We start from the raw sequence: 27173 nt of genomic DNA, 5'->3' as shown, positions 1-27173 counted from the left end.
GGATTTCAGGTCCACCGTTGAGAAGACCCGGTACTGTGCAATCTGGTTAACCATGTCAGATATGCGTGGGAGGGGGTACGCATCGAGCTGCGTACTCCCTCCCACCTGTTGATGGTCTGGCTGTAGTCCATGACCATTCGATTTTTCTCCCCAGACTTAACCACTCCCACTTGAGCTCTCCAGGGGCTGTTGCTGGCCTCGATGACTTCCTCCTGAAGCAGCAGCTGGATGTCGGACCTGATGAAGGCCTTATCCTGGGTGCTGTACCATCTGCTCCTAGTGGTGATGGGTTTGCAATCTGGAGTTAGATTGGCAAAGAGGGAAGGAGGATCGACCTTTAGGGTCGCGAGGACGCACCCAGTGAGGGGTGGTAAGGGTCCGCCGAATTTAAGGGTCAGGCTCTGGAGGTTGCACTGAAAATCCAGGCCAAGGATAAGTGCAGCGCAGAGGTTAGGGAGGACGAAGAGGCGAAAACCGTGGAACTCTACACCTTGGACTGTGAGCGTGACCGTGCTGTATCCCCGGATCGCTACGCGATGGGATCCGGAGGCCAGGGAGATACTTTGATTGGTAGGGTGTACCTTAAGGGAGCAGCGCCTTACCGTATTTGGATGTACAAAGCTCTCGGTGCTCCCGGAGTCCAGTAGGCAGGAGGTCACGTGGCCGTTGACTTTCACGCTGGTGGATGTTTGGTCAGAGTGTGTAGTCTGGACTGGTCGATTACCATGGATGCGAGTCGTGGTTGATCGTCAGGTAGTGAGGCGGTCACTCCATCGGGGTCCCGAAATGCCGTTGTTCTCCGTGTGTTGCGGGGTGGACAAAATGGCGGTGCCCATGGAACACACGTTGCGGGGGTAGAGCAAGATGGCGCGCCCATGAAACGCACGTGTTGTGCGGGGGAGAAGATGGTGGCGCCCATTGATTGCACATGGCCTGGGGAGGAGGCGAGGATAGCGGCGCCCATTGTCCATGACCGGGGGGTGGGGGGCAACTGCTGCCGCTGAATGGGCCTGGCACACCACTGCGTAGTGGCCCTTCTTCCCGCAGGCCTTACAAAGGGCAGTGCGGGCCATGCAGCATTGGTGGGGGTGTCTTTGTTGGCTGCAAAAATAGCATCGGGGCCCCCCTGGAATCACCGGCTGGCGCATAGCGCAGGCGTACTGGGTGGGTAGCGCCCCCGCTGGGGCGGCTGCCTGTGGGACCCATGAAACGTAGGAGGAGTGGGCCGCGCGGTTGGGGGCGTAGGCCTGTACATTGCGCAGGGCGACCGTCATGGAAAGCGCTAGTGTTTTAGTCTCTGCGAGGTCGTGTGTGGCCCCTTCTAGGAGCCGCTGCCTGATAACATCGGACCCAATCCCAGTTACAAACGTGTCTCTCATAAGGAGATCGGAGTGCTCCTTAGCTATAAAGTCCTGGCAGTCACAGTCCCGAATTAGCGGGATCAGGGTCCTCCAGAAGTCCTCGATTGACTCACCAGGTAGTTGAGTACGCGTTGCGAGCACGTGTCTGGCGAAGAGCGTGTTCGTCTTCTGCTCATAACTCACTTTGAGTCAAATCATAGCGTCAGCGTAATTGGGCGCAACCTGGATCAGCGGGAAGATTTTAGAGTTGAGTCTGGAGTACAAGATTTGAATCTTCTGAGCCTCTGGAACAGGGGTCTGCGCCGCGTTGATATACGTTTCAAAACAAGCTAGCCAGTGCTGGAAGTCCTTTCTGGCGTCGCTTGCTTGTGGATCCAGCTGCAGGCGATCTGGTTTAATCTGGAGGTCCATCTTCTGAATCAGATACTAATAAACTGAGGCACGATCAATTTGGCTGGAGACGAAGTTGAATTCAAACTGAAGCTTTATTAGTATCTGAAGTGTGGCCTCCTACAGCAGCTGATGAAATGGCTGCTAGCTGAAGGCCACACATATTTATAACCCGGCGCCTGGGCGGAGCTAGCATGCAGGGGCCCAGGTGAACCTGTAGTGCAGGTTCTACCGTACAACCCTTCATATAGGAACACAGTGGTTTACCACAGTTCAGCAGTTTGATGGAAAGGTGGTCCAGGTGCATGCCTACTTCCTGCCATTTTCACACACAAAAATCAATTTCTCTGCTCAATATCCCTCTTCATGGGCGAGATTCTCCGACCCCCCGCCGGGTCGGAGAATCGCCGGGGGCGTGAATCCCGCCCCCGCCGGTTGCCGAATTCTCCACCACCGGATATTCGGCGGGGGTGGGAATCGCGCCGCGCCGGTTGGCGGGCCACCCCCCGCGATTCTCCGGCCCGGATGGGCCGAAGTCCCGCCACTAAAATGCCTGTCCCGCCGGCATCGATTAAACCACCTACCTTACCGGCGGGACAAGGCGGTGCGGGCGGGCTCCGGGGTCCTGGGGGGGGGGGCACGGGGCGATCTGGCCCTGGGGAGTGCCCCCACGGTGGCCTGGCTCGCGATCGGGGCCCACCGATCCGCGGGCGGGCCTGTGCCGTGGGGGCACTCTTTCCCTTCCGCCTTCGTCACGGTCTCCACCATGGCGGAGGCGGAAGAGACTCTCTCCACTGCGCATGCGCGGGAATGCCATCAGCGGCCGCTGACGCTCCCGCGCATGCGCCGCCCGGAGATGTCATTTCCGTGCCAACTGGCAGGGCACCAAAGGCCTTTTCCGTCAGCTGGCCGGGCAGAAATTCGTCCGGCGCGGGCCTAGCCCCTTAAGGTTGGGGCTCAGCCCCCAAAGATGCGGAGCATTTCGCACCTTTGGGGTGGCGCGATGCCCGACTGATTTGTGCCGTTTTGGGCGCCAGAATCGCTGCTCACCGTTTGCAATGGGCGAGCAGCGATTCTCCGGCCTGGAAGGGCCATGCGGCCTGCCCAATACGACGGGTTCCTGCCGGCGCTGTCCACACCTGGTCGCTGCCGGCAGGAACGCTGGGAGGGCGGCCTGTGGGGGGGGGGAGGGGGTTTCCTGCACCGGGGAGGGCCTCAAATGGGGCCGGCCTCTCTGAAGGAGGACCTCCTTTCCTCCGCTGCCCCGAAAGATCCATCCGACATCTTCTTGCGGGGCGGCCTCGGGGAGGACGCCAACCGCGCATGCGTGGGTGACGTCATTTACGCGGCGCTGACCAACCCGTGCATGCGCGGGTGTCGTCATTTACGCTGTGCCTCTTTTACGCGGCACCGTGGCCCACCGCGCGTAAATGACGCGACGCCGCTCCTAGCCACCCGGGGGCGGGAAAATAGGGGGCTGGGAGCGGGCTCTGACACCGGACTAAAACACTCCGGTTTTCACTCCGGCGTCGGCACTTAGAGTCCCGATGGGAGAATTGTGCCCGAAGTGCTAATGCCAGGACTGAATCGGTGGACTTCCATGCCAACAAAATTGTCGCCCGTCCCGGACCAATTCATCAACTGCTAATGAACTAGCACCGGCACCACCTAGAACACGAGTGATTCCAATTAAAATTGGTGTACAATTTGCCGGGATCATGATTGACACTCGAGAGGCTGACAAACTGCAGCCTTGTATAAGCGCTCCACTCCCCACACACACTCATCCCATCCCCCTCCGTACCTGCTTCCGATGGGCAGCGGGCAGTACAGGGTGACATACCTGGAACACCCATCCAGGCCCAGTCCAGAGGACGACTGCCAAAAGGGACACATGTCACAGGGCGCCTCCATACCAGATTTACCATCTGGGGATCCACCGAGATGTAGCGTTAGGGCCCATAAGGCCAGAATGTTAGACTCCAGTTAAGTCGGCACGGGTGCAATACACAGTATAGCATTAGGTGCTAGGGCACAAACCTGTACAAAAATGTTTCACAGAAAACGCCTGTTCACAATGTTGCCATCAGTCTTAGTGCTCTGTCAGATGTGTATGAGCGATGGGCTGGGCTGGACTGACTGCGGCGAGGGCGCTGGGTGTGGGAGGGGGGTAGATAGGCAGACGCGGGGTGGGCTTGGGCCAGAGACCCCAGTGCAGCCACTGCTCACCACCCGGGTATCCTGCTCCAACCCAAACCCTTTCCACCCCAAATCCCCCCCACCGTCCCCATCTCCGCCACCCCAAGGGTTGACCATGTGATGGAATGGCCCGCTCGCATGCAGGAATCACCCAGGTGGACGGTGGAAAGTGCTACCGTGGGCAGGAGCCAGACTTTGTCAAATGATGCAACGCACGAGAGCTCACCGCAGAGCAGGTCATCATCATCCTCAATCCCATGGACCTGACCCACTTTAACTGCCAACCCAAGGCCAGCATCCTATAGTGAGACAGGTAGGAATCACAGAGGGGGTTGGAAGGGGGTGGGGGGGGGGGGGGGTGGGGTGGGGGGGGGGGGGTGAAGGGAGGGTGGTCATGAGAGTGGGTGGTCGGCCGGGAGTTTGGGGGAAAGTAGGGATGGGACAGATGTTTGTGCTGCTGGCCAGGCGCCCCCTAATCGGTGAACATTGAAGCGGTTAGGGCGTCCCGTGCACGCCGGCCCAGGTGCACACATTGTGCGGCCTCCTGTGCCTGCCAGGCCCCATTACCTCACCCTCCTCCGCATCCTCCTCGTCGGACAAGGCCTGGTGTTCATCCTCCTCTTCCAGCATGTCATTCCTCTGCTGCGCGATGTTGTGGAGGAGGCAGCAGGCCACCATGATGCGGGCGGCTCTCTCAGCACCATACTGGAGGGCCTCTCCAAAGCGGTCCAGGCACCTGAACCGCATCTTCAGGCTGCTGAAGAACCGCTCAATCAATCCCCTGGTCACGGCATGGGCATCGTTGTAGCGGGTCTCCGTGTTGGCCTGTGACCTCCGGATAGGCATCACCAGCCACAACCGCTGCGGATAACCCCTAACAGCCAGGACCCAATCCCTCAGATGGGGTGCACCTTGAAAATGTCAGGAAACGTTGGGTGTGCCAGGATGAAGGTGTCATGCACATTGCCCGGTATCAGGCGCAGATGTGCAAGATGTTCATCTCATGGTCACACACCAGTTGCACATTCATCTGGCAGCTCTGAAGTTTCACAGTGCTACTGGGAGAGGTGGGAACTGTTGAGACAGGCAGGAGAGCTTAGGGAGTGCCTTAAAATGGAAGTGCCCTTGAACTGGCAGATAAAATTTACACTTCTGGAGCTGACGGTGGAAGGTCCAAGAGGATAGAGGAGAAAGCCCTCCAGATGGCCCATTGGGGCTGTTGGGGGAAGCTTTCCTGACTCATGGCCAATTCGTTGTGCCATGAAGTCTCTAGGCTTCCACAGAGAGGCCGCCTCCATGAAGCTGTGAGCTGGCAGCCTCTCCCAGCGGATCACCTTGCTGCTAGTGAAATGCTGCCAGACCCATAGAATGGCTCAAAGTGGGGCCTTAAGTATGCAAATCAGTTGCCCAGCTCTGTGCAACAAGCAGCCAATGTGCCTTGCTGCCCGCTCTTGGGAAGCTTAGCCAATGGATCAGGAAGCCATTTCAAGATAGTTTGCTGCTATTTTACTGGCACCCCCTTGCTTCATATCTGTCACCCAGGGGTTGGTAAAACTTAATCCTGAGTCCTGAATTCTGTAGAAGGATCATTTAGATCTGAGACGTTAACTCTGTTTATCTCCACAGATGCTGCCACACCTGCTGAGTTTATCCAGTATTTTCTATTTTTACTCCTGAATCAGCAGTCTACTTTGTCCCGTTCCCATGTTCTTTTCTCACAACCCTGCAAACTTCTGAGTATTTATCTAGTTTCTTTGAAAGCTACTATTGAATCTTATTCCTCCCCCCTCGCAGGTGGTGCTTTCTAGATCATATCAACTCACTGAGTAAAACAAATTCTCTTAATATCCCCTCTGGATCTTTTGCCAATTATCCTCCATCTGTTTTGTCTGGTTACTGATTTCTTGGCCACTTGAACATTTTCTTGCAAAATACTCTGTCGAACTCTCTCAAACTTTTGAGCACCTCAGTTATATTTTCTCTTAGCCTTCTTTTCTCTATGGAGAACACCTTGGTGAATCTGAACTGACTGTCGATTTCGGCGTGAGAACAGCTGGTGAGTCAGTTTCAGCGGGAGCACTGCGGAAGGAGGTTGCTGGGAGGTAAGTCAACCTTTAAAAGCACTTGTCTTTGCAGGGGCAGGCCAGTCGATTTCGGCGGCGTGAGAACAGCTGGTGAGTCAGTTTCAGCGGGAGCATTGCGGAAGGAGGTTGCTGGGAGGTAAGTCAACCTTTAAAAGCACTTGTCTTTGCAGGGGCAGGCCAGTCGATTTCGGCGGCGTGAGAACAGCTGGTGAGTCAGTTTCAGCGGGAGCATTGCGGAAGGAGGTTGCTGGGAGGTATGTCAACCTTTAAAAGCACTTGTCTTTGCAGGGGCAGGCCAGTCGATTTCGGCGGGAGAACAGCTGGTGAGTCAGTTTCAGCGGGAGCACTGCGGAAGGAGGTTGCTGGGAGGTAAGTCAACCTTTAAAAGCACTTGTCTTTGAAGGGGCAGGCCAGTCGATTTCGGCGTGAGAACAGCTGGTGAGTCAGTTTCAGCGGGAGCATTGCGGAAGTGGCTGCTGGGAGGTAAGTCAACCTTTAAAAGCACTTGTCTTTGCAGGGGCAGGCCAGTCGATTTCGGCGGCGTGAGAACAGCTGGCTGGTTAGTCAATTTCAGCAGGAGCTGAGAATTTTTCTTTTTTTTTAAAATTAGTTTTTTAGGCGGGATCAGGAAGTCGACCCGCGGACGTCTGGGAAGACCCTCACCAATAAATTCTGGTGGAGAGGAAACCCGAGACACTACACGTGTAGTGTCTCCCACCCGCCCTCCTCCTCTAACCGAATAATAAAACCCATTGGTCTGAGGTAAGTACCATATTTTATTATATTATTATTATTTTTTATAAAAATTGAATTTAGTTGTTAGCCAGATCTTGGTAGAAAGTTAGAGGAATGGCAGGGAAGGGAGTGCAATGTTCCTCCTGCAGGATGTTTGAGGTGAGGGATGCAGTTAGTGTCCCTGCTGATTTTACCTGCAGGAAGTGCTGCCATCTCCAGCTCCTCCAAGACCGAGTTAGGGAACTGGAGCTGGAGTTGGAAGAACTTTGGATCATTCGGGAGGCAGAAGGGGTCATAGATAGCAGCTTCAGGGAATTAGTTACACCAAAGATTGGAGATAGGTGGGTAACTGTAAGAGGGACTGGGAAAAAACAGTCAGTGCAGGGATCCCCTGCGGTCGTTCCCCTGAGAAACAAGTATACCGCTTTGGATACTTGTGGGGGGGGGGACTTACCAGGGGTAAGCCATGGGGTACGGGCCTCTGGCACGGAGTCTGTCCCTGTTGCTCAGAAGGGAAGGGGGGAGAGGAGCAGAGCATTAGTAATTGGGGACTCTATAGTCAGGGGCACAGATAGGAGATTTTGTGGGAGCGTGAGAGACTCACGTTTGGTATGTTGCCTCCCAGGTGCAAGGGTACGTGATGTCTCGGATCGTGTTTTCCGGGTCCTGAGGGGGGAGGGGGAGCAGCCCCAAGTCGTGGTCCACATTGGCACCAACGACATAGGTAGGAAAGGGGACAAGGATGTCAGGCAGGCTTTCAGGGAGCTAGGATGGAAGCTCAGAACTAGAACAAACAGAGTTGTTATCTCTGGGTTGTTGCCCGTGCCACGTGATAGTGAGATGAGGAATAGGGAGAGAGAGCATTTAAACACGTGGCTACAGGGATGGTGCAGGCGGGAGGGATTCAGATTTTTGGATAACTGGGGCTCTTTCTGGGGAAGGTGGGACCTCTACAGACAGGATGGTCTACATCTGAACCTGAGGGGCACAAATATCCTGGGGGGGAGATTTGTTAGTGCTCTTTGGGGGGGTTTAAACTAATGCAGCAGGGGCATGGGAACCTGGATTGTAGTTTTAGGGTAAGGGAGAATGAGAGTATAGAGGTCAGGAGCACAGATTTGACGTCGCAGGAGGGGGCCAGTGTTCAGGTAGGTGGTTTGAAGTGTGTCTACTTCAATGCCAGGAGTATATGAAATAAGGTAGGGGAACTGGCAGCATGGGTTGGTACCTGGGACTTCGATGTTGTGGCCATTTCGGAGACATGGATAGAGCAGGGACAGGAATGGATGTTGCAGGTTCCGGGGTTTCGGTGTTTTAGTAAGCTCAGAGAAGGAGGCAAAAGAGGGGGAGGTGTGGCGCTGCTAGTCAAGAGCAGTATTACGGTGGCGGAGAGGATGCTAGATGGGGACTCTTCTTCCGAGGTAGTATTGGCTGAAGTTAGAAACAGGAAAGGAGAGGTCACCCTGTTGGGAGTTTTTTATAGGCCTCCTAATAGTTCTAGGGATGTAGAGGAAAGGATGGCGAAGATGATTCTGGATATGAGCGAAAGTAACAGGGTAGTTATTATGGGAGACTTTAACTTTCCAAATATTGACTGGAAAATATATAGTTCGAGTACAATAGATGGGTCGTTTTTTGTACAGTGTGTGCAGGAGGGTTTCCTGAAACAATATGTTGACAGGCCAACAAGAGGCGAGGCCACGTTGGATTTGGTTTTGGGTAATGAACCAGGCCAGGTGTTGGATTTGGAGGTAGGAGAGCACTTTGGGGACAGTGACCACAATTCGGTGACGTTTACGTTAATGATGGAAAGGGATAAGTATACACCGCAGGGCAAGAGTTATAGCTGGGGGAAGGGCAATTATGATGCCATTAGACGTGACTTGGGGGGGATAAGGTGGAGAAGTAGGCTGCAAGTGTTGGGCACACTGGATAAGTGGGGCTTGTTCAAGGATCAGCTACTGCGTGTTCTTGATAAGTATGTACCGGTCAGACAGGGAGGAAGGCGTCGAGCGAGGGAACCGTGGTTTACCAAGGAAGTGGAATCTCTTGTTAAGAGGAAGAAGGAGGCCTATGTGAAGATGAAGTGTGAAGTTTCGGTTGGGGCGATGGATAGTTACAAGGTAGCGAGGAAGGATCTAAAGAGAGAGCTAAGACGAGCAAGGAGGGGACATGAGAAGTATTTGGCAGGAAGGATCAGGGAAAACCCAAAAGCTTTCTATAGGTATGTCAGGAATAAGCGAATGACTAGGGAAAGAGTAGGACCAGTCAAGGACAGGGATGGGAAATTGTGTGTGGAGTCTGAAGAGATAGGCGAGATACTAAATGAATATTTTTCGTCAGTATTCACTCAGGAAAAAGATAATGTTGTGGAGGAGAATGCTGAGCCCCAGGCTAATAGAATAGATGGCATTGAGGTACGTAGGGAAGAGGTGTTGGCAATTCTGGACAGGCTGAAAATAGATAAGTCCCCGGCACCTGATGGGATTTATCCTAGGATTCTATGGGAGGCCAGGGAAGAGATTGCTGGCCTTTGGCTTTGATTTTTATGTCATCATTGGCTACAGGAATAGTGCCAGAGGACTGGAGGACAGCAAATGTGGTCCCTTTGTTCAAAAAGGGGAGCAGAGACAACCCCGGCAACTATAGACCGGTGAGCCTCACGTCTGTAGTGGGTAAAGTCTTGGAGGGGATTATAAGAGACAAGATTTATAATCATCTAGATAGGAATAATATGATCAGGGATAGTCAGCATGGCTTTGTGAAGGGTAGGTCATGCCTCACAAACCTTATTGAGTTCTTTGAGAAGGTGACTGAACAGGTAGACGAGGGTAGAGCAGTTGATGTGGTGTATATGGATTTCAGCAAAGCGTTTGATAAGGTTCCCCACGGTAGGCTATTGCAAAAAATACGGAGGCTGGGGATTGAGGGTGATTTAGAGATGTGGATCAGAAATTGGCTAGCTGAAAGAATACAGAGGGTGGTGGTTGATGGGAAATGTTCAGAATGGAGTACAGTCACAAGTGGAGTACCACAAGGATCTGTTCTGGGGCCGTTGCTGTTTGTCATTTTTATCAATGACCTAGAGGAAGGCGCAGAAGGGTGGGTGAGTAAATTTGCAGACGATACTAAAGTCGGTGGTGTTGTCGATAGTGTGGAAGGATGTAGCAGGTTACAGAGGGATATAGATAAGCTGCAGAGCTGGGCTGAGAGGTGGCAAATGGAGTTTAATGTAGAGAAGTGTGAGGTGATTCACTTTGGAAGGAATAACAGGAATGCAGAATATTTGGCTAATGGTAAAGTTCTTGAAAGTGTGGATGAGCAGAGGGATCTAGGTGTCCATGTACATAGATCCCTGAAAGTTGCCACCCAGGTTGATAGGGTTGTGAAGAAGGCCTATGGAGTGTTGGCCTTTATTGGTAGAGGGATTGAGTTCCGGAGTCGGGAGGTCATGTTGCAGCTGTACAGAACTCTGGTACGGCCACATTTGGAGTATTGCGTACAGTTCTGGTCACCGCATTATAGGAAGGACGTGGAGGCTTTGGAGCGGGTGCAGAGGAGATTTACCAGGATGTTGCCTGGTATGGAGGGAAAATCTTATGAGGAAAGGCTGATGGACTTGAGGTTGTTTTCGTTGGAGAGAAGAAGGTTAAGAGGAGACTTAATAGAGGCATACAAAATGATCAGGGGGTTGGATAGGGTGGACAGTGAGAGCCTTCTCCCGCGGATGGATATGGCTGGCACGAGGGGACATAACTTTAAACTGAGGGGTAATAGATATAGGACAGAGGTTAGAGGTAGGTTCTTTACGCAAAGAGTAGTGAGGCCGTGGAATGCCCTACCTGCTACAGTAGTGAACTCGCCAACATTGAGGGCATTTAAAAGTTTATTGGATAAACATATGGATGATAATGGCATAGTGTAGGTTAGATGGCTTTTGTTTCGGTGCAACATCGTGGGCCGAAGGGCCTGTACTGCGCTGTATTGTTCTATGTTCTATGTTCTATGTCTTCCCTTGCTTAAATATTGCCATTCATTCAAGGAAAATCCCTTCATAATTTAGAAGAACTCCATCAAATTCCTTCGCCCTCTATACATCAATGGAAATAGTCACTCTTCATAGCTGTGCTTTTTCAGCATCTTCCTGGTTTACCTCAGGTGCTAACATCAATGATTGCCTCACCCACTGCTGTCAGCTCCTGCATTGCTGGGGGTCTTCTTCTACTTCTTGAGACCTCCACCTTGCAGTAATTTAGCTCACTCTGCAGGAATAGTAAGGAAAGCCATGCATTTTTATTGTGCTTTTCATGACCTCAACGGGATTTTGCAACCCTTGGCATCAGTGGGATCTTGCAGTCCCGCCAAAGTCCAGGTCATCCCGCCGGTGGCTGATGGTGAGCCACCTGCACCTCTGGAAATCATGCAGCGGGGGAGGGGGGGCCGTAAATCCTGCCCTTTGTGTAAAGAAGTGCAGTCACAGCTGTCAATGCAGTTGGACAGAATGGAGAAGGATTGGGAGGAATCTACCCCAGCTGACAGGCAGGAAGACATCTCTTTGAGTACATGAAAAATAATTGTATTTTACTCTGCTCTGGTACAGTGTCTGTTTCTTTTCCAGGCACTGAATGAGTGAGTGTGTGATCAGGGAGAAAACGAACAGCAATAAAAATTGATATTGTGTATGAATTTGAGTGCAGTCTCTGACACCACTCTCCCTATTCACCCTACTTCCTCCACTATCTGGATTTGGAGGGCCCTGTACTCAAAGGAGAATGGGCAGTCTTAGGTTTGAATTTCCTCTCTAATGCTGAACTGTTCTGGCCTTTTTATGTGTAGTTTTTTTCTTTAAGCAGATGTTGAAATTAGGAAGAATGGAGAGAGTTAAGTAAGTTGGAGCTCATGTGGAGCATAAACCTAAGCATGGATCTTTTGGTCAAATGGCCTGTTTCAGTGCTGAAATTCTATATAAGACTCTCAGGCAAGTGCAACCATCAGGGTTAAAATCAGCCTTTGCCGAAATGACAAGGTGATATTTTAATGCTCTGCAGGCCTTTGAAGAATTCTGTTTCATCTCCAGAACATACTGAGAGCTTTTCAAGATCACTATTCATAATTTTTAAAAATGTAATTGTCAGACATTGAACTCAATTAAGTTTGATGCAGGTACTTTCATTAATGCCTCTCCAAAGAGACTGACTGCATCTAATGCTGCAGTTCAGATTTATTATTTGGAAATGATTGCAGGCAAGACAGCAAATTACAATTGTTTGTGCAGCAAGCATCACAGCCTCTGAAAGATGGAACTCTATATAGGTGTGAATTAAAAGATGCTGAAATCTTAACAAGGTAATAGTAAGCAAAGCTCTTTCTGTCATCTGTACTGCAGCACACTTTAAGTGTAACAATAGATTTTTTTTAACTTCAATCATTCCTAACCCACCCACAGATTAATAATTGAAAAGTTGAGTAAGCACTTCATACAATATTTTCTATTTTATTCTGCAGGGACTCTGTGCTCAAACTTTCTTTGGTCACCTCCATTCCTGCAATGATGCCACCTTTAACCTGAAGGTGAGTTTGTTCTGTCTGTATCTATTTATTTAGAATCCAAAATTCTAATCAAATTAGCCAACACAGATTTCAAAAATGAAGATTAAACCTGACCAACCTTACTAAATTCCTTATTTAAGCGACTCTTAGACAGGCACATGGACAGCAGTAAATTGAAGGGGTGTAGGTTAGGTTGATCTCAGATGAGGATAAATGGTTGGCACAACATCATGGGCTTAAGAGCCTGTACTGTGCTGTACTGTTCTATGTTCTAAGTAATAGAAAGAGTAGAGGGGTAATTCAGTAAAAGCAATATATTGGATTTTCTAAAAGCCTTTGATACGATCATGAATATTAGACTCGTGGCTAACGTCCAGGGCAATAGATTGGATTGCAAGCAAACGACAAAACAGAAAACAGAGATAAGAAGTTAAGGGTAGAGTAACTTAGGGCAGAATCTTGTGGTGGAGGTATATCACCTACTGGGTGGAGAACCAGCAAAAGACCCGTGTTGCCTCCTTCGGGGAAAGCCTGTCAAACCATAAGCTGAGCAAATAGTTGAGAGGCCACCAGCAGGCCTTTCCCCTGGATCAAGACCCAGGGATAGAGTTCCCATCTACTGAGAGCTGCCAGGCAATCAGAGGCCGGCAGCTCTTTTGCTCAGCAGCGTCACCGGGGAGGCAGTGGCTCCAGCCTGAATGATAGCCACTGGAGGCCCGGGATCGCACACCGACCAAGGCCAGATAATCATGGACGAGTTTCATGGGGTGGGGGTCGCAAGATAAGGGCATGTAGCAGGTGCCTGCCTCAGTTCAAAGAGCCCTGTTAGACCTCTTTTTCATGTCCGGGGGGGGGGGGAATAGAGTCATGACTGTGGTCCCCAGAAGCAAATCTGTCAGGCTGCTTGTCATCTCTCTAGGGGGGCACAGGGGTCCCTGCTTGAAAGACACTTAGTGCCTGATCGAGGTACCCAGCATCAGGAAATGAGGGGCAACTGAGAGACATCCCCTGTTCTTGCTGTCAACACCCCCTACAGACACACACACACAGCTAGATTGATGCTAGCAGCAGCTGGATGAGACCCTTAAGTGGCCATTAAGTGTCCACTTAATGGCCTCAATTAACAGTGGGATAGGAAGGCCAATCACGTACTTAATTAGGGTGGGGTGGGGTGCAATCCCACCACCCTCTCAATCAATGAAATGTTCACTCCACCTCCAAACATGCAACTAGCGAGGCAGAAGTTTCCACCCTCAGACTGGCACACGATGTGAAGTGATGTTTGACAAGGACAAGTGCTATGGCCACTGCTGTTCTCCATTAAAGATATGGGTTCGGAATTGGAAGTGCAATCTCAATTTCTACAGGCAACAAACAAATGAGGGCTACTGTTACGACTAAGAACGCTGGAACAAATGATTAAATTTGGTTGGAAAGCTCACCTCAGTTTCCGGGACTTGACCCTTGTTCTTTCCGAAGACGTTATGGCAATATAGCCCACACTACTCACATCACATCATCTCCATTGGCGTGTGTGATATAATGATATAAAAGCATCAATTATTCAGAAGGGATTGGGTACACATATTGCGGGTTCATTTATCATTTCTAGGGATACATGCCAGATAGACCTGGACAGAAAACTTGAAGACATTAGAGCTGCAGAGCTGTGTGTTTGTGTTCTGCTCCAGGCCGAAGTGAAACTGAGGTTGAATCACATGATACACTTCCATTAAAGTGATGGTATGCTGATATTCCTTAAAGGCATATGAGAACACTTGTCACCTCACCATGCCACTCTCCATGGCTGTCCATGCCAACTCATGTCCTGCACCAACTCCTCATGCCCCCTCATACCCCCATGCCACCTCACCCACTCACCCAGTCTCCACTGACAGACTGAAGGAACTACATGGAAATAAAAAAAATTCAAGTAATCTAGTACAACGCTAACTAATTTACTTGATAGTGAGAAACTCCCATTCATGAAGTCCATCCAAAGCATTTAAATCTCAAGTGTTCAATCTCTTATGCAAACAAAAAATCTTCTATTCAGTGGCCACATCAAAGACAGTTAATCCTTTAATACCCTCTTTAAACTGTGAACCAAACGGTGAGCTCAGAAATAAAAATATAAAATAAAAAATGCAAGAAACACTCAGCAGGTCAGACAACATCTGCGGAGAACAACAGAATTAATGTTTCAGGTTGAGCTGACTTTTCATCAGAACAGTGAATTCAGAACCCTTGCTGATTTATAAAGCTTTTGAAACTCAGTCAAGCATTCATAATGACATAATTACTGCCCTTGCAAAATATCAACAATGAACTCTATTGAAACAGCTCCAATAGATGTTAATCTTTTTTTTTAACCTGCATCAGATGGCCTACTAATCAAAGATGCCCAGCAGATGGTGCTTTTTATAAACTCTCACCAGCATCTTAATTCTGTTTCTGTTTTAAAATTAAAGAGTAGGGGGTTCAAAAAACATCAGATCAGAGCAGCACAGTGGTTAGCACCGCTGCTTCACAGCACCAGGGACCTGGGTTCAATTCCAGCCTTGGATGACTGTCTGTGTGGAGTTTGTACTTTCTCCCCATGTCAGCGTATGTTTCCTCCAGATGCTCCGGTTTCCTTCCACAGGCCAAAGATTTGCAGGTTGGGTGGATTGGTCATGCTAAGTTGCCCCTTAGTGTCCAAAAGGTTAGGTAGGGTTACGGGGATAGGTTGGGAGGCGTGGGCCTAGGTAGGGTGCTCTTTCAGAAGGCCAATGCAGACTCGATGGGCCAAATGGCATCCTTCTGCTCTGTAGGGATTCTATGATCACACTTAAACAGAAACCAAAGGCCCTTGAAAAGTGTTTGTGACTCCCACACTGTGGGTTAAGGCCTTTGGAACAGCTGAGTGGGTCTGCTTGAACCCAAAGTTCAAATAGTCCTGCCAAGTTTGGGTTTCTCACCTGTGTGATTTATGTGACCCCGGCCCCTTTCCCCTCCTGACATAAATGGGACCTGGTGCAAATAGGGATGGCATATCAGCATCAAGAATTCCACTCATCATTTGTAAAGGTCTGCAGAGTCATTCCGACACCCTGAAAATCTGGCACGAAGAGTCTAATTGAGGTAGAGGAGCTTAAGGGGTTTAGAGATGGATATATTAATCACTAAAAGATAATTTAATAAGGACATTAGAAAAGCAAAAATAACACTAGGGTTCATTTCTGGAGAGATGGAATTGAAAAACAAAGAGGTTGCGTTAAACTTGTATAAAACTTTGGCTAAGCAACTTGGAGCAGTTTGCACAGTTCAGGTTTCAGTGTTAAAAAAGGATATGGAGATGCTGGGGAACGTATGAAAAGATTTACAAGAAGGAAAGCCAAACTGAGAAGTTAGCTTCTCCTGTCTGGACTGTTTGGAAACAACTCATTTCTGGATTTTGGAATTTTCTGGATTATAGAATGATACTGTATCTTCCATGCTTCTGCTCCCAAAAGTCTGTACAAACATGATGTTGAGGGTCTTGTAATGATATGTTTACATGTAGATAACTAAAGGGTTAATGAGTACATCTAGCTCTAACACTACCACGAGAGGGCACTACTACATCCACCTATAAGTATCAGCTCCCAGAGGATCTTGGTCTCTTTCAACCCAGGAGTGACTAGACAGCAGTAGTGTATGATAGATAGATCACAGAATAGTTAGTATGTGTAGTTTTGAATCAGTTAATACATTAATATTTAATTACCTGATTACGAGTGATAGTTCTGTAGAGTGTCAAACTCAATTATAATTGAGTTTTAAAAAATTTAAATAATTTTACATTAAATAATTTTTAAAAAAGCATCAAATTCAACTTGTAGTTACTTGATAAATTAGTTTGCTTTAAGTTGAAGACTCGTGGTTTCTTCAAGATCACACCATCAGACCTTCTGGATATACAGCAACCATTAATGATAGATAGTACTGACTCCAGTAATATAACAGGTCTGTGCAGAAAATCTCCGGACAATTCGTGTTTCTGAATAATGGATTTTGAACTGGAGAGGTTACAATGTACTATTATTAAGGTTTAAACAGGCAGAGGTTCTTTTCTCTTGGAAATAGGAGACTCAGAGGCATCCTAATAGAGATCTTAAAATTATGAAGGAATTTAACAGGGTTGATAGAGAAGATGCTTCCAATGGTGGGAAGGTCAGAACTAGAGACCATAAATATAAATTAGTTACCATTAAAACTAACAAAGTGTTCAGGAGAAATGTCTCTATCCAGACAGAGGTGAATATGTGAAACTTTTTACCATATGGAGTAATTAAAGCAAATTATATTTAAGGGGATTCTCGATATAGGATTGAAGGGGAAAGGAATAGAAGATTATGCTGACTGGGTTACGTAAAGAGTGGTGGGAAGTGGAAGGTGTGGACCTTAAGCAACAGCATGGACCATTTGGGCTGAATTGTCGATGGGCGGGATTCTCCCGTACCCGGCGGGGCTGGGGGCCCTGGCGGGACGGAGTGGCGTGAACCACTCCGGCGTCGGGCCACCCCAAAGGTGCGGAATCATCCGCACCTTCAGGGGCTAGGCTCACCCCGGAGTGGTTGGCGCCCCGCCGGCCGGCGGGATAGGGGCCTGGCGCCACGCCAACCGTCGCCGAAGGGCCTCCGCCAGCCGGCGTATGCGTGGGAGCGCCAGCGCGTGGTGGCGCATCCCCGTGCATGCACACATGGAGTCACTTCCGCACCGGAAATGGCGGATGACCACGGCCTCCGGTGCGGAAGGAATAGGGTGCCCCCACGGCACAGGCCCGCCTGCGGATCGGTGGGTCCCGACCGTGGGCCACGCCACCGTGGGGGCACCATCCGGGGCCAGATCCCCCCGTGACCCCCCATGAACCCCGGAGCCTCCCCGCCGCCATGTCCTGCCAGTAAGGGACCAACTCCAATTTACGCCGGCGGGACCGACATAGAACGGGCGGGACTTCAGCCCATCGCGGGCCGGAGAATTCGGACAGCCCCGGGACCCATTGAATCGCGCCGGATCCCGCCATTCTCTGAGGCGGGCAGCGTGACTCACGCCACGCCGGTTTTTGGGGGGGACGGGAAAATTGGGAGGACGGCGGGGCGGGATTCATGCCGACCCCCGGCGATTCTCCCACCCGGCGGGGGGGGGGTCGGAGAATCCCGCCCGTCTCTTCTCTATTTAATTCTATCTGTGTTGCCTTATAGTTTGTCAACTCCCACTGAAAAAAAAATGGAAATTCTGATATAAAAGAAAATTATTTTTTGTGGTAACTAGGAGTTGCTAACTGTTTATTTCGATCAGCATTTAGCACACAGCTGCTTTCCTCAATGAATAGTTTGCCCTTCATATTCATAGGAGAAGCATTCCTTCATGTATCCTGTTGTTCACAGCTATAGGGTAGGGATTTAAAACGATACTTCACAGTATGATTGCTTTTGGAATCTTACAGCCCCTCAGGAACATTTGCATGAACAGCTCATAATGTCTGAGATTTATCATATTTGCTGTTTCACATAATTGATTTGGTTATTGGTTCTCTGTAGAATTCTGTTTAATAAATTATGATCGTCACACAAATATAAAAGTATTACTCGCATTTATTAAACAGATAGTGAATTAAAAGCACCTCAATAGTCAATATTCTGTGCGATCGCCTGAAAACAATCTTGTGGTTTGAAACAAAACCACAGGCTGATATTTTCAACAATGGTTATCTTTAAAAATCAAGCATCATAGAACATAGAAAATACAGCACAGAACAGGCCCTTCGGCCCACGATGTTGTGCCGAACCTTTGTCCTAGATTAATCATAGATTATCATTGAATTTACAGTGCAGAAGGAGGCCATTCGGCCCCACGAGTCTGCACCGGCCCCCGGAAAGAGCACCCCACCCAAACTCAACACCTCCACCCAACACCAAGGGCAATTTGGACATTAAGGGCAATTTATCATTGGCCAATTCACCTAACCCGCACATCTTTGGATTGTGGGAGGAAACCGGAGCACCCGGAGGAAACCCATGCAGACACGGGGAGGACGTGCAGACTCCGCACAGACAGTGACCCAAGCCGGAATCGAACCTGGGACCCTGGAGCTGTGAAGCAATTGTGCTATCCACAATGCTACCGTGCTGCCCTTGAGAACAAATAAATCCAAACTATATCATTTAACCGTAATCCATGTACCTATCCAATAGCTGCTTGAAGGTCCCTAATGTTTCCGACTCAACTACTTCCACAGGCAGTGCATTCCATGCCCCCACTATTCTCTGGGTAAAGAACCTACCTCTGATATCCCTCCTATATCTTCCACCTTTCACCTTAAATTTATGTCCCCTTGTAATGGTTTGTTCCACCCGGGGAAAAAGTCTCTGACTGTCTACTCTATCTATTCCCCTGATCATCTTATAAACCTCTATCAAGTCGCCCCTCATCCTTCTCCGTTCTAATGAGAAAAGGCCTAGCACCCTCAACCTTTCCTCGTAAGACCTACTCTCCATTCCAGGCAACATCCTGGTAAATCTTCTTTGCACCTTTTCCAAAGCTTCCACATCCTTCCTAAAATGAGGCGACCAGAACTGTACACAGTACTCCAAATGTGGCCTTACCAAAGTTTTGTACAGCTGCATCATCACCTCACGGCTCTTAAATTCAATCCCTCTGTTAATGAACGCGAGCACACCATAGGCCTTCTTCACAGCTCTATCCACTTGAGTGGCAACTTTCAAAGATGTATGAACATAGACCCCAAGATCTCTCTGCTCCTCCACATTGCCAAGAACTCTACCGTTAACCCTGTATTCCACATTCATATTTGTCCTTCCAAAATGGACAACCTCACACTTTTCAGGGTTAAACTCCATCTGCCACTTCTCAGCCCAGCTCTGCATCCTATCTATGTCTCTTTGCAGCCGACAACAGCCCTCCTTACTATCCACAACTCCACCAATCTTCGTATCGTCTGCAAATTTACTGACCCACCCTTCAACTCCCTCATCCAAGTCATTAATGAAAATCACAAACAGCAGAGGACCCAGAACTGATCCCTGCGGTACGCCACTGGTAACTGGGATCCAGGCTGAATATTTGCCATCCACCACCACTCTCTGACTTCTATCGGTTAGCCAGTTTGTTATCCAACTGGCCAAATTTCCCACTATCCCATGCCTCCTTACTTTCTGCATAAGCCTACCATGGGGAACCTTATCAAATGCCTTACTAAAATCCATGTACACTACATCCACTGCTTTACCTTCATCCACATGCTTGGTCACCTCCTCAAAGAATTCAATAAGATTTGTAAGGCAAGACCTACCCCTCACAAATCCGTGCTGACTTACCCTAATCAAGCAGTGTCTTTCCAGATGCTCAGAAATCCTATCCTTCAGTACCCTTTCCATTACTTTGCCTACCACCGAAGTAAGACTAACTGGCCTGTAATTCCCAGGGTTATCCCTAGTCCCTTTTTTGAACAGGGGCACGACATTCGCCACTCTCCAATCCCCTGGTACCACCCCTGTTGACAGTGAGGACGAAAAGATCATTGCCAACAGCTCTGCAATTTCATCTCTTGCTTCCCATAGAATCCTTGGATATATCCCGTCAGGCCCGGGGGACTTGTCTATCCTCAAGTTTTTCAAAATGCCCAACACATCTTCCTTCCTAACAAGTATTTCCTCGAGCTTACCAATCTGTTTCACACTGTCCTCTCCAACAATATCGCCCCTCTCATTTGTAAATACAGAAGAAAAGTACTCGTTCAAGACCTCTCCTATCTCTTCAGACTCAATACACAATCTCCCGCTACTGTCCTTGATCGGACCTACCCTCGCTCTAGTCATTCTCATATTTCTCACATATGTGTAAAAGGCCTTGGGGTTTTCCTTGATCCTACCCGCCAAAGATTGTTCATGCCCTCTCTTAGCTCTCCTAATCCCTTTCTTCAGTTCCCTCCTGGCTATCTTGTATCCCTCCAATGCCCTGTCTGAACCTTGTTTCCTCAGCCTTACATAAGTCACCTTTTTCCTCTTAACAAGACATTCAACCTCTCTTGTCAACCATGGTTCCCTCACTCGACCATCTCTTCCCTGCCTGACAGGGACATACATATCAAGGACACGTAGCACCTGTTCCTTGAACAAGTTCCACATTTCACTTGTGTCCTTCCCTGCCAGCCTATGTTCCCAACTTATGCACTTCAATTCTTGTCTGACAACATCGTATTTACCCTTCCCCCAATTGTAAACCTTGCCCTGTTGCACGTACCTATCCCTCTCCATTACTAAAGTGAAAGTCACAGAATTGTGGTCACTATCTCCAAAATGCTCCCCCACTAACAAATCTGTCACTTGCCCTGGCTCATTACCCAGTACTAAATCCAATATTTCCCCTCCTCTGGTTGGGCAATCTACATACTGCGTTAGAAAAGCTTCCTGGACACACTGCACAAACACCACCCCATCCAAACTATTTGATCTAAAGAGTTTCCACTCAATATTTGGGAAGTTAAAGTCGCCCATGACTACTACCCTATGACTTCTGCACCTTTCCAAAATCTGTTTCCCAATCTGTTCCTCCACATCTCTGCTACTATTGGGGGGCCTATAGAAAACTCCTAACAAGGTGACTGCTCCTTTCCTATTTCTGACTTCAACCCATACTACCTCAGTAGGCTGATACTCCTCGAACTGCCTTTCTGCAGCTGTTATACTATCTCTAATTAATAATGCAACCCCCCCCACCTCTTTTACCACCCTCCCTAATCTTATTGAAACATCTATAACCAGGGACCTCCAACAACCATTTCTGCCCCTCTTCTGTCCAAGTTTCCGTGATGGCCACCACATCGTAGTCCCAAATACCGATCCATGCCTTAAGTTCACCCACCTTATTCCTGATGCTTCTTGCGTTGAAGTATACACACTTCAACCCCTCTCCGTGCCTGCAAGTACTCTCCTTTGTCAGTGTTCCCTTCCCCACTGCCTCATTACACGCTTTGGCGTCCTGAATATCGGCTACCTTAGCTGCTGGACTACAAATCCGGTTCCCATTCCCCTGCCAGATTAGTTTAAACCCTCCCGAAGAGTACTAGAAAACCTCCCTCCCAGGATATTGGTGCCCCTCTGGTTCAGATGCAACCCATCCTGCTTGTACAGGTCCCACCTTCTCCAGAATGCGCTCCAATTATCCAAATACCTGAAGCCCTCCCTCCTACACCATTCCTGCAGCCACGTGTTCAACTGCACTCTCTCCCTATTCCTAGCCTCGCTATCACGTGGCACCGGCAACAAACCAGAGATGACAACTCTGCCTGTCCTGGCTTTTAACTTCCAGCCTAACTCCCTAAACTTGTTTATTACCTCCACACCCCTTTTCCTACCTATGTCGTTGGTACCAATGTGCACCACGACTTCTGGCTGCTCCCCCTCCCCCTTAAGGATCCTGAAGACACGATCCGAGACATCCCTGGCCCTGGCACCCGGGAGGCAACATACCTTCTGGGAGTCTCGCTCGCGACCACAGAATCTCCTATCTATTCCCCTAACCATTGAATCTCCTACAACTATTGCTTTTCTATTCTCCCCCCTTCCCTTCTGAGACCCAGAGCCAGACTCAGTGCCAGAGACCTGGCCGCTAGGGCCTTCCCCCGGTAGGTCATCCCCCCCAACAGCATCCAAAACGGTATACTTGTTTTGAAGGGGAACGGCCACGAGGGATCCCTGCACTTTCTGCCTGTTTGTTTTTTTCCCCCTGACTGTAACCCAGCTATTCTTGTCCTGTACCTTGGGTGTGGTTACCTCGTTGTAACTCTTCTCAATCACCCCCTCTGCCTCCCGGATGATACGAAGTTCATCCAGCTTCAGCTCCAGTTCCCTAACACGGTCTTTGAGGAGCTGAAGTTGGGTGCACTTCCCGCAGGTATAGTCAGTGGGGACACCGGTGGTATCCCTCACCACCCACATCCTACAGGAGGAGCATTCAACTGGCCTAGCCTCCATCCCCTCTTACCTTACAGAATATAGCTGCTGTGTACTAACTAGATCTCCGCCCTCCGACTCTGCTCCCAGTCAGCTACACTTCCTGTAAACTCCTGGCTCTCTTCGCACTCTTTGCGGAAATGTCGGAAACAAAACGAAAGGAGCACCTTACTCCCTCCTCACCTAACTCCCTCGGTCACCAAACTCTCACTATCGCACTCAAATGCACCAAATGCAGCACTCAGTGCAAACAAAGTCTGCACTGTAGGGGATCACTTTTATACTGTGATTCAATTTGTATGTTCTCCCAGTATCTGCGTGGGTTTCCTCCAGGTGCTCCAGTTTCCTCCCAAAGTCCAAAGATGTGTAGATTAGGTTTCAGGGTTACAAGTGTCGGTGCAGACTTGAAGGGCCTCCTTCTGCACTGTAGGGATTCTATGAATTATATGTTTATGCAAAGCTATTCACAACATCACCCCTAATGATTCCTCACTAGTAACTTAAAGAAGTTTAGTCTTTCTTTTATTTAGTTAATTAACTTAAAAATTGATTCAGATTCAACTTGGAGCATTTTTTGATCTGTTTCGCATTTGGCTGTAAAGCACTTTGTGATAGTCTGAGAAAGGTGGTAATATAAATTCAGGCCCTTCTTTCTGTTTGCAGCTGCACTGACATTTTGATTCCTTCTTATGATAATTTATATTGACGACAACATATGATCATAACTAGCATACTAGTGAGGAATCATTAGGGGTGATGTTGTGAATAGCTTTGCATAAACATATAATTCATAGAATCCCTACAGTGCAGAAGGAGGCCCTTCAAGTCTGCACCGACACTTGTAACCCTGAAACCTAATCTACACATCTTTGGACTTTGGGAGGAAACTGGAGCACCTGGAGGAAACCCACGCAGATACTGGGAGAACATACAAATTCTACGCAGCCAGTGACACCAGCAGCACATGTTGTATGTAACGGGCATATGCCTTGTTCAGGAGAAACACCATTTTATCCAATTCTGTCTGCATCCTGAAAGCCAGGCTGCAAGAGCATTGTGTTTTGCAGCAATCTCAGGTTTCCCACAAGCGCAAGGTAATTTTAACTCTACACATGTGGCCTTGAGAGCTCCCTGGCAACAGTCAGTCATATTTATCAATGGGAAAGATTTTCAGTCTTTGTGCAACTGATGTGAGATCACACAAGGCAAGTCTTGCATCTTTGTGCTCAGTTCCCAGGGAACTCTCACAATGCCTCAGGCAGGGCTCTCCAATACTCCCCACAGAGAGTGTCCCAGATCATCAGAGTCACCTGCGCCCTGAACAACCATTCACAACAAAGGAAGATGCCTTGTCTGAGGGAGACATGGAGGACCGAGATGTCAATTCCATCGATGGAAGATGTTGAAGGGGATGGAGCTGCTAAGGGCGAGGCTGTTGCGAAGCCACATGCTGGGGCCTATAGCAGCAGTATGGTGCAGCAATCAGGCCCATGACAATCTGATGCTTGATGCTTGGCCAGGCTGCATGCTCAGAAATAATGACCAGTGTTTAATTGTACACATGTGGGAATATTTAGTAATCATATGCTGATAATGTGAGAGAAATAAATCTATAGGACTTCATTATTGGAATCTGATGGGGATCCAATTTCCACAACCTTAAATTCCTGCAATTGAAGCAGCTAGCAGCAAGATGGAATCCAGGAATCTTCCAATCAGTGCATGTGAACATATAATTACAAATGCCAAACTATAACAAAAACAATTGTACGCTTGTGCTACTGGCGTGCCTTCAAAGCTTTGGGCTGCATTTCTCTGCCATATCCTCCCACACTTCGATAAAAAACAGCAAGACGCAGGTCCCATGATTTATCGCTGGTAGGGGGTCTCTGATTTTCCCGCTCTGCCAAAAACGTAGTCCCTCGAGTTCCCCTAGCGCTGCCCAGGCACAGCCCCCTGACAGTGCCCAGGAAGTGCCAGGGGGCAGTATCTATCAAGTGCAATGCCCAAGCATAACCCTCTCTCTGCTGAATGATTCTCTCACCTGAGCCTGCCTGGGAAGTCTGCTCACCAGGTGAACGCGTTAGGAGAACAGTTGGGGTTTCTGCTATTTTGCCCTCACATCGACGTGATGGGTTTTTTCTGGTTGGGGGGGGGGGGGGGGGCGGCAGAGGGGGGGGGCGGTGCGGGGGGTTGTGATTCAGCATAGAGGCCTGGCACTGATCAGCTAAGTCATTCAAATGATGGTTGCAACATTGAATGTTTGGAAATGTGCACCGTCACTGATGGGAGGGAAGGGATAATCGTGTCACGCGTCACGTTGGCGTGAAATGCTATTTGGTTGTGCTTGCAGGATTTCCTGCTCCTGTCGCCGAACCCACCCGGTGCTGTCGGGAGTGGGAAATCCCTTCCTTCTTATTCTTCTTTCTGTTGGCAGCTACACTGACATTATGATTCCTTCTCACAATAATTTATATTGATGACAACACATGATCATACCTAGCATACTAGTGAGGGACCACAAGGGGTGATGTTTAAAGGCAACACTCTGCTGTGTTTCTTTTAAAGGGACAGTCACCACAGTGCCCTTTAAATATGGCGCTCAGCCGTTATGCCCCATGAGAAAAATTAGGATTTCCTACCCAACCCACCACAAGATCACCGTTCTCTTCACGTTTGACAGTGGAGATAAAGAGAGGTGTTCCCAGATGTGAGGGACATGAATAGTAGAAACCATGGCTGGATTCTCCGCACTCCGATGCCAAAATTGCGTCCGCCGCCGGGGTGGAGAATCCACTTTCGCGCATGGAATCGGGGACCTGCGCCGGTTCCCCAATTCTCTGGGCCCCGAAAACAGCGTACCCGAGAAGTACGCCACCCAGCATATCCCCTACCTGCGGCCATTGCTGGAGGCCCGCCCCACCATTCTCTGCCCCCGACCAGCCGAAGTCACGACGGCGTGGATCTGATGTAGTCCTGCAGTTCGGGATACTAGTGTGGCGGCTGCAGACTCAGTACGCGGCCGCCATGTTCGGGGGTGGGCCGATCGGAGGGCGGGGGGAGCTCATATGGGACTGGCCAATTTTTGGGTGGGCGGTGTGGGTTGGGCACGCAGTCAATCGGGGGAACTATTTAGGAGGTCCAGCTCCAAGGTTAGAGTTCGCCATGGAGCATGGTGTGGCCGCTGGAGGCCGTATCGGCAGCTAAAGCTGCTAGGTTCACGACAGTCCCCTGCTAGCCCCCTGCAGGGCTGTGAATATGTGGCCTTTTCACACGTTTTTCTGGCATGAAAGGCCACAATTATTACGACGGAGTGGGCACATAGTCCCTGAAATAATCCAGCCCCATAAATATGTTAGCCACCAATAAAATCGAGAAATAATTCTGGAAAAACAACTTCACTCAGGAATAAATGGGGATGTGGGAAGAGGCTGGTGTGCAGCATAAACTGAATTGGCATTGATCAGTTGGATTGAGTAGTCTGTTTCTGTGCTGTACACGTAAATCTAAGTACTTGTTTATTCAATAGTTGATGGACTTTCAATGTGTTTCCAACATTTGCAGTTTCTTGCTTTTTATCGGTTTGGTTACATCTCAGACCCTAATATTATTCAGGCCTCAGGGTGCATACCTCAAGTAAATGTGGCAATCAAAATATTTTTCGAGGTATTGTAAATTTCGGCTGAATGTATTTATGCAGTGATGTGATATAATAGCATTTCATGTGTCCATTTGAACATTGAGCTGTTCTAAAGATTACAGATGGTTCCCTGCTAGTGCAACATACGTTTGGCTATGGATTCACAATTGAGGTGTGGGGACATTTGTTACAAAGCAAATTATTATGCTTGAGAATGCACTGTTTCAAAGAGCAATGGAAGTAGATACAATAGTAACTTTGTAAAGGGAATTTGATAAACAGTTTAAGTGGAGAAATTGTCAGTCTATGGCATGGCAGTGGGACTAAATATAGAACCATTTCAAAGAACTAGTACAGATGGGCCAAGTAGCCGCCTCCACTCTATTGTTTTGTGTTTCTAAAATGTTTACCATTTACAGTGTGCTGAATTAGGCCCCCTACATCTTATACACACAGAGATAATACGATAGACTATTGCACTAAACAAAATGAATGTGCTGTGAATAAACTATAATAATATATTTTATGCACTGTAAAGTATACAGCCTCAACTATATTAAATGTAAATTCTTCAAGACATTTTTGTATTAAATATACTTGACAGAATTGTGTTCTCTATGAAGGGATTAATATTTGCAATAGATTTGTGTATTCATTATAATGTAAAGCAGTGAAAGTAATATCAGTAACAAATTTTCTGCACCTTTTTCATGATTAAAAGGACCACAAGTAACCAGGCCTTAAGGGTCAAGTACCCCAGTCAGAAGGGGGGGCTTATGTTGGAGGTGTAATCTCCCACCCTCTGCCGCCACTTTCCTGCCTGGGATCTAACTCCCTTTATTTCTGGCCTTTCCCTACCACAAGCTGTCATCTGCCCGGTGGTCTAAAAATTAAGGCTGGATGGGAAAAGTTCCTGAAGTGGCCCACTTAATTGGGGCAAGGGTAGGCTTCCTTCTGACACCCTATCCACCCCAGCGTAAAATCGCTACCAGTGGGCAGGAACATGGAGGGAATCCCCGTACAATTCTGGCCATGGAGGTGCAGCGGCTGCGGGATAATTAAGGCTGGGAACTGTTCAACATTCGGGAAGGACAGGCAAAAAGGAAAAGGAAGTCATGCGGATAATAAGGAATTAGATCAGTACATTAGTGGGAGAGAGACTTAGATTAGAAGAACAAGATGTAGAATCTGTTTAGATGGAGCCAAGGAAAGCAAG

At 48.7% G+C, this 27173-nt stretch overlaps 1 protein-coding gene across 2 annotated transcripts in view; it reads left to right on the top strand.

Moving 5' to 3' along the window:
• Positions 1–27173, top strand: part of spag16 (sperm associated antigen 16) — a 1374442-nt gene that overhangs the window by 1016376 nt on the left and 330893 nt on the right. For both annotated transcript variants that reach the window (XM_072483243.1, XM_072483236.1), the window contains one exon: positions 12275–12340. In XM_072483243.1, the coding sequence (XP_072339344.1) occupies positions 12275–12340 (66 nt within the window). The remainder of the gene's footprint in view (positions 1–12274; positions 12341–27173) is intronic.

Source organism: Scyliorhinus torazame, chromosome 2 (genome assembly GCF_047496885.1).
Source record: "Scyliorhinus torazame isolate Kashiwa2021f chromosome 2, sScyTor2.1, whole genome shotgun sequence".
Taxonomy (NCBI): Eukaryota; Metazoa; Chordata; class Chondrichthyes; order Carcharhiniformes; family Scyliorhinidae; genus Scyliorhinus; species Scyliorhinus torazame.
This window is presented reverse-complemented; position numbering and strand designations above follow the sequence as displayed.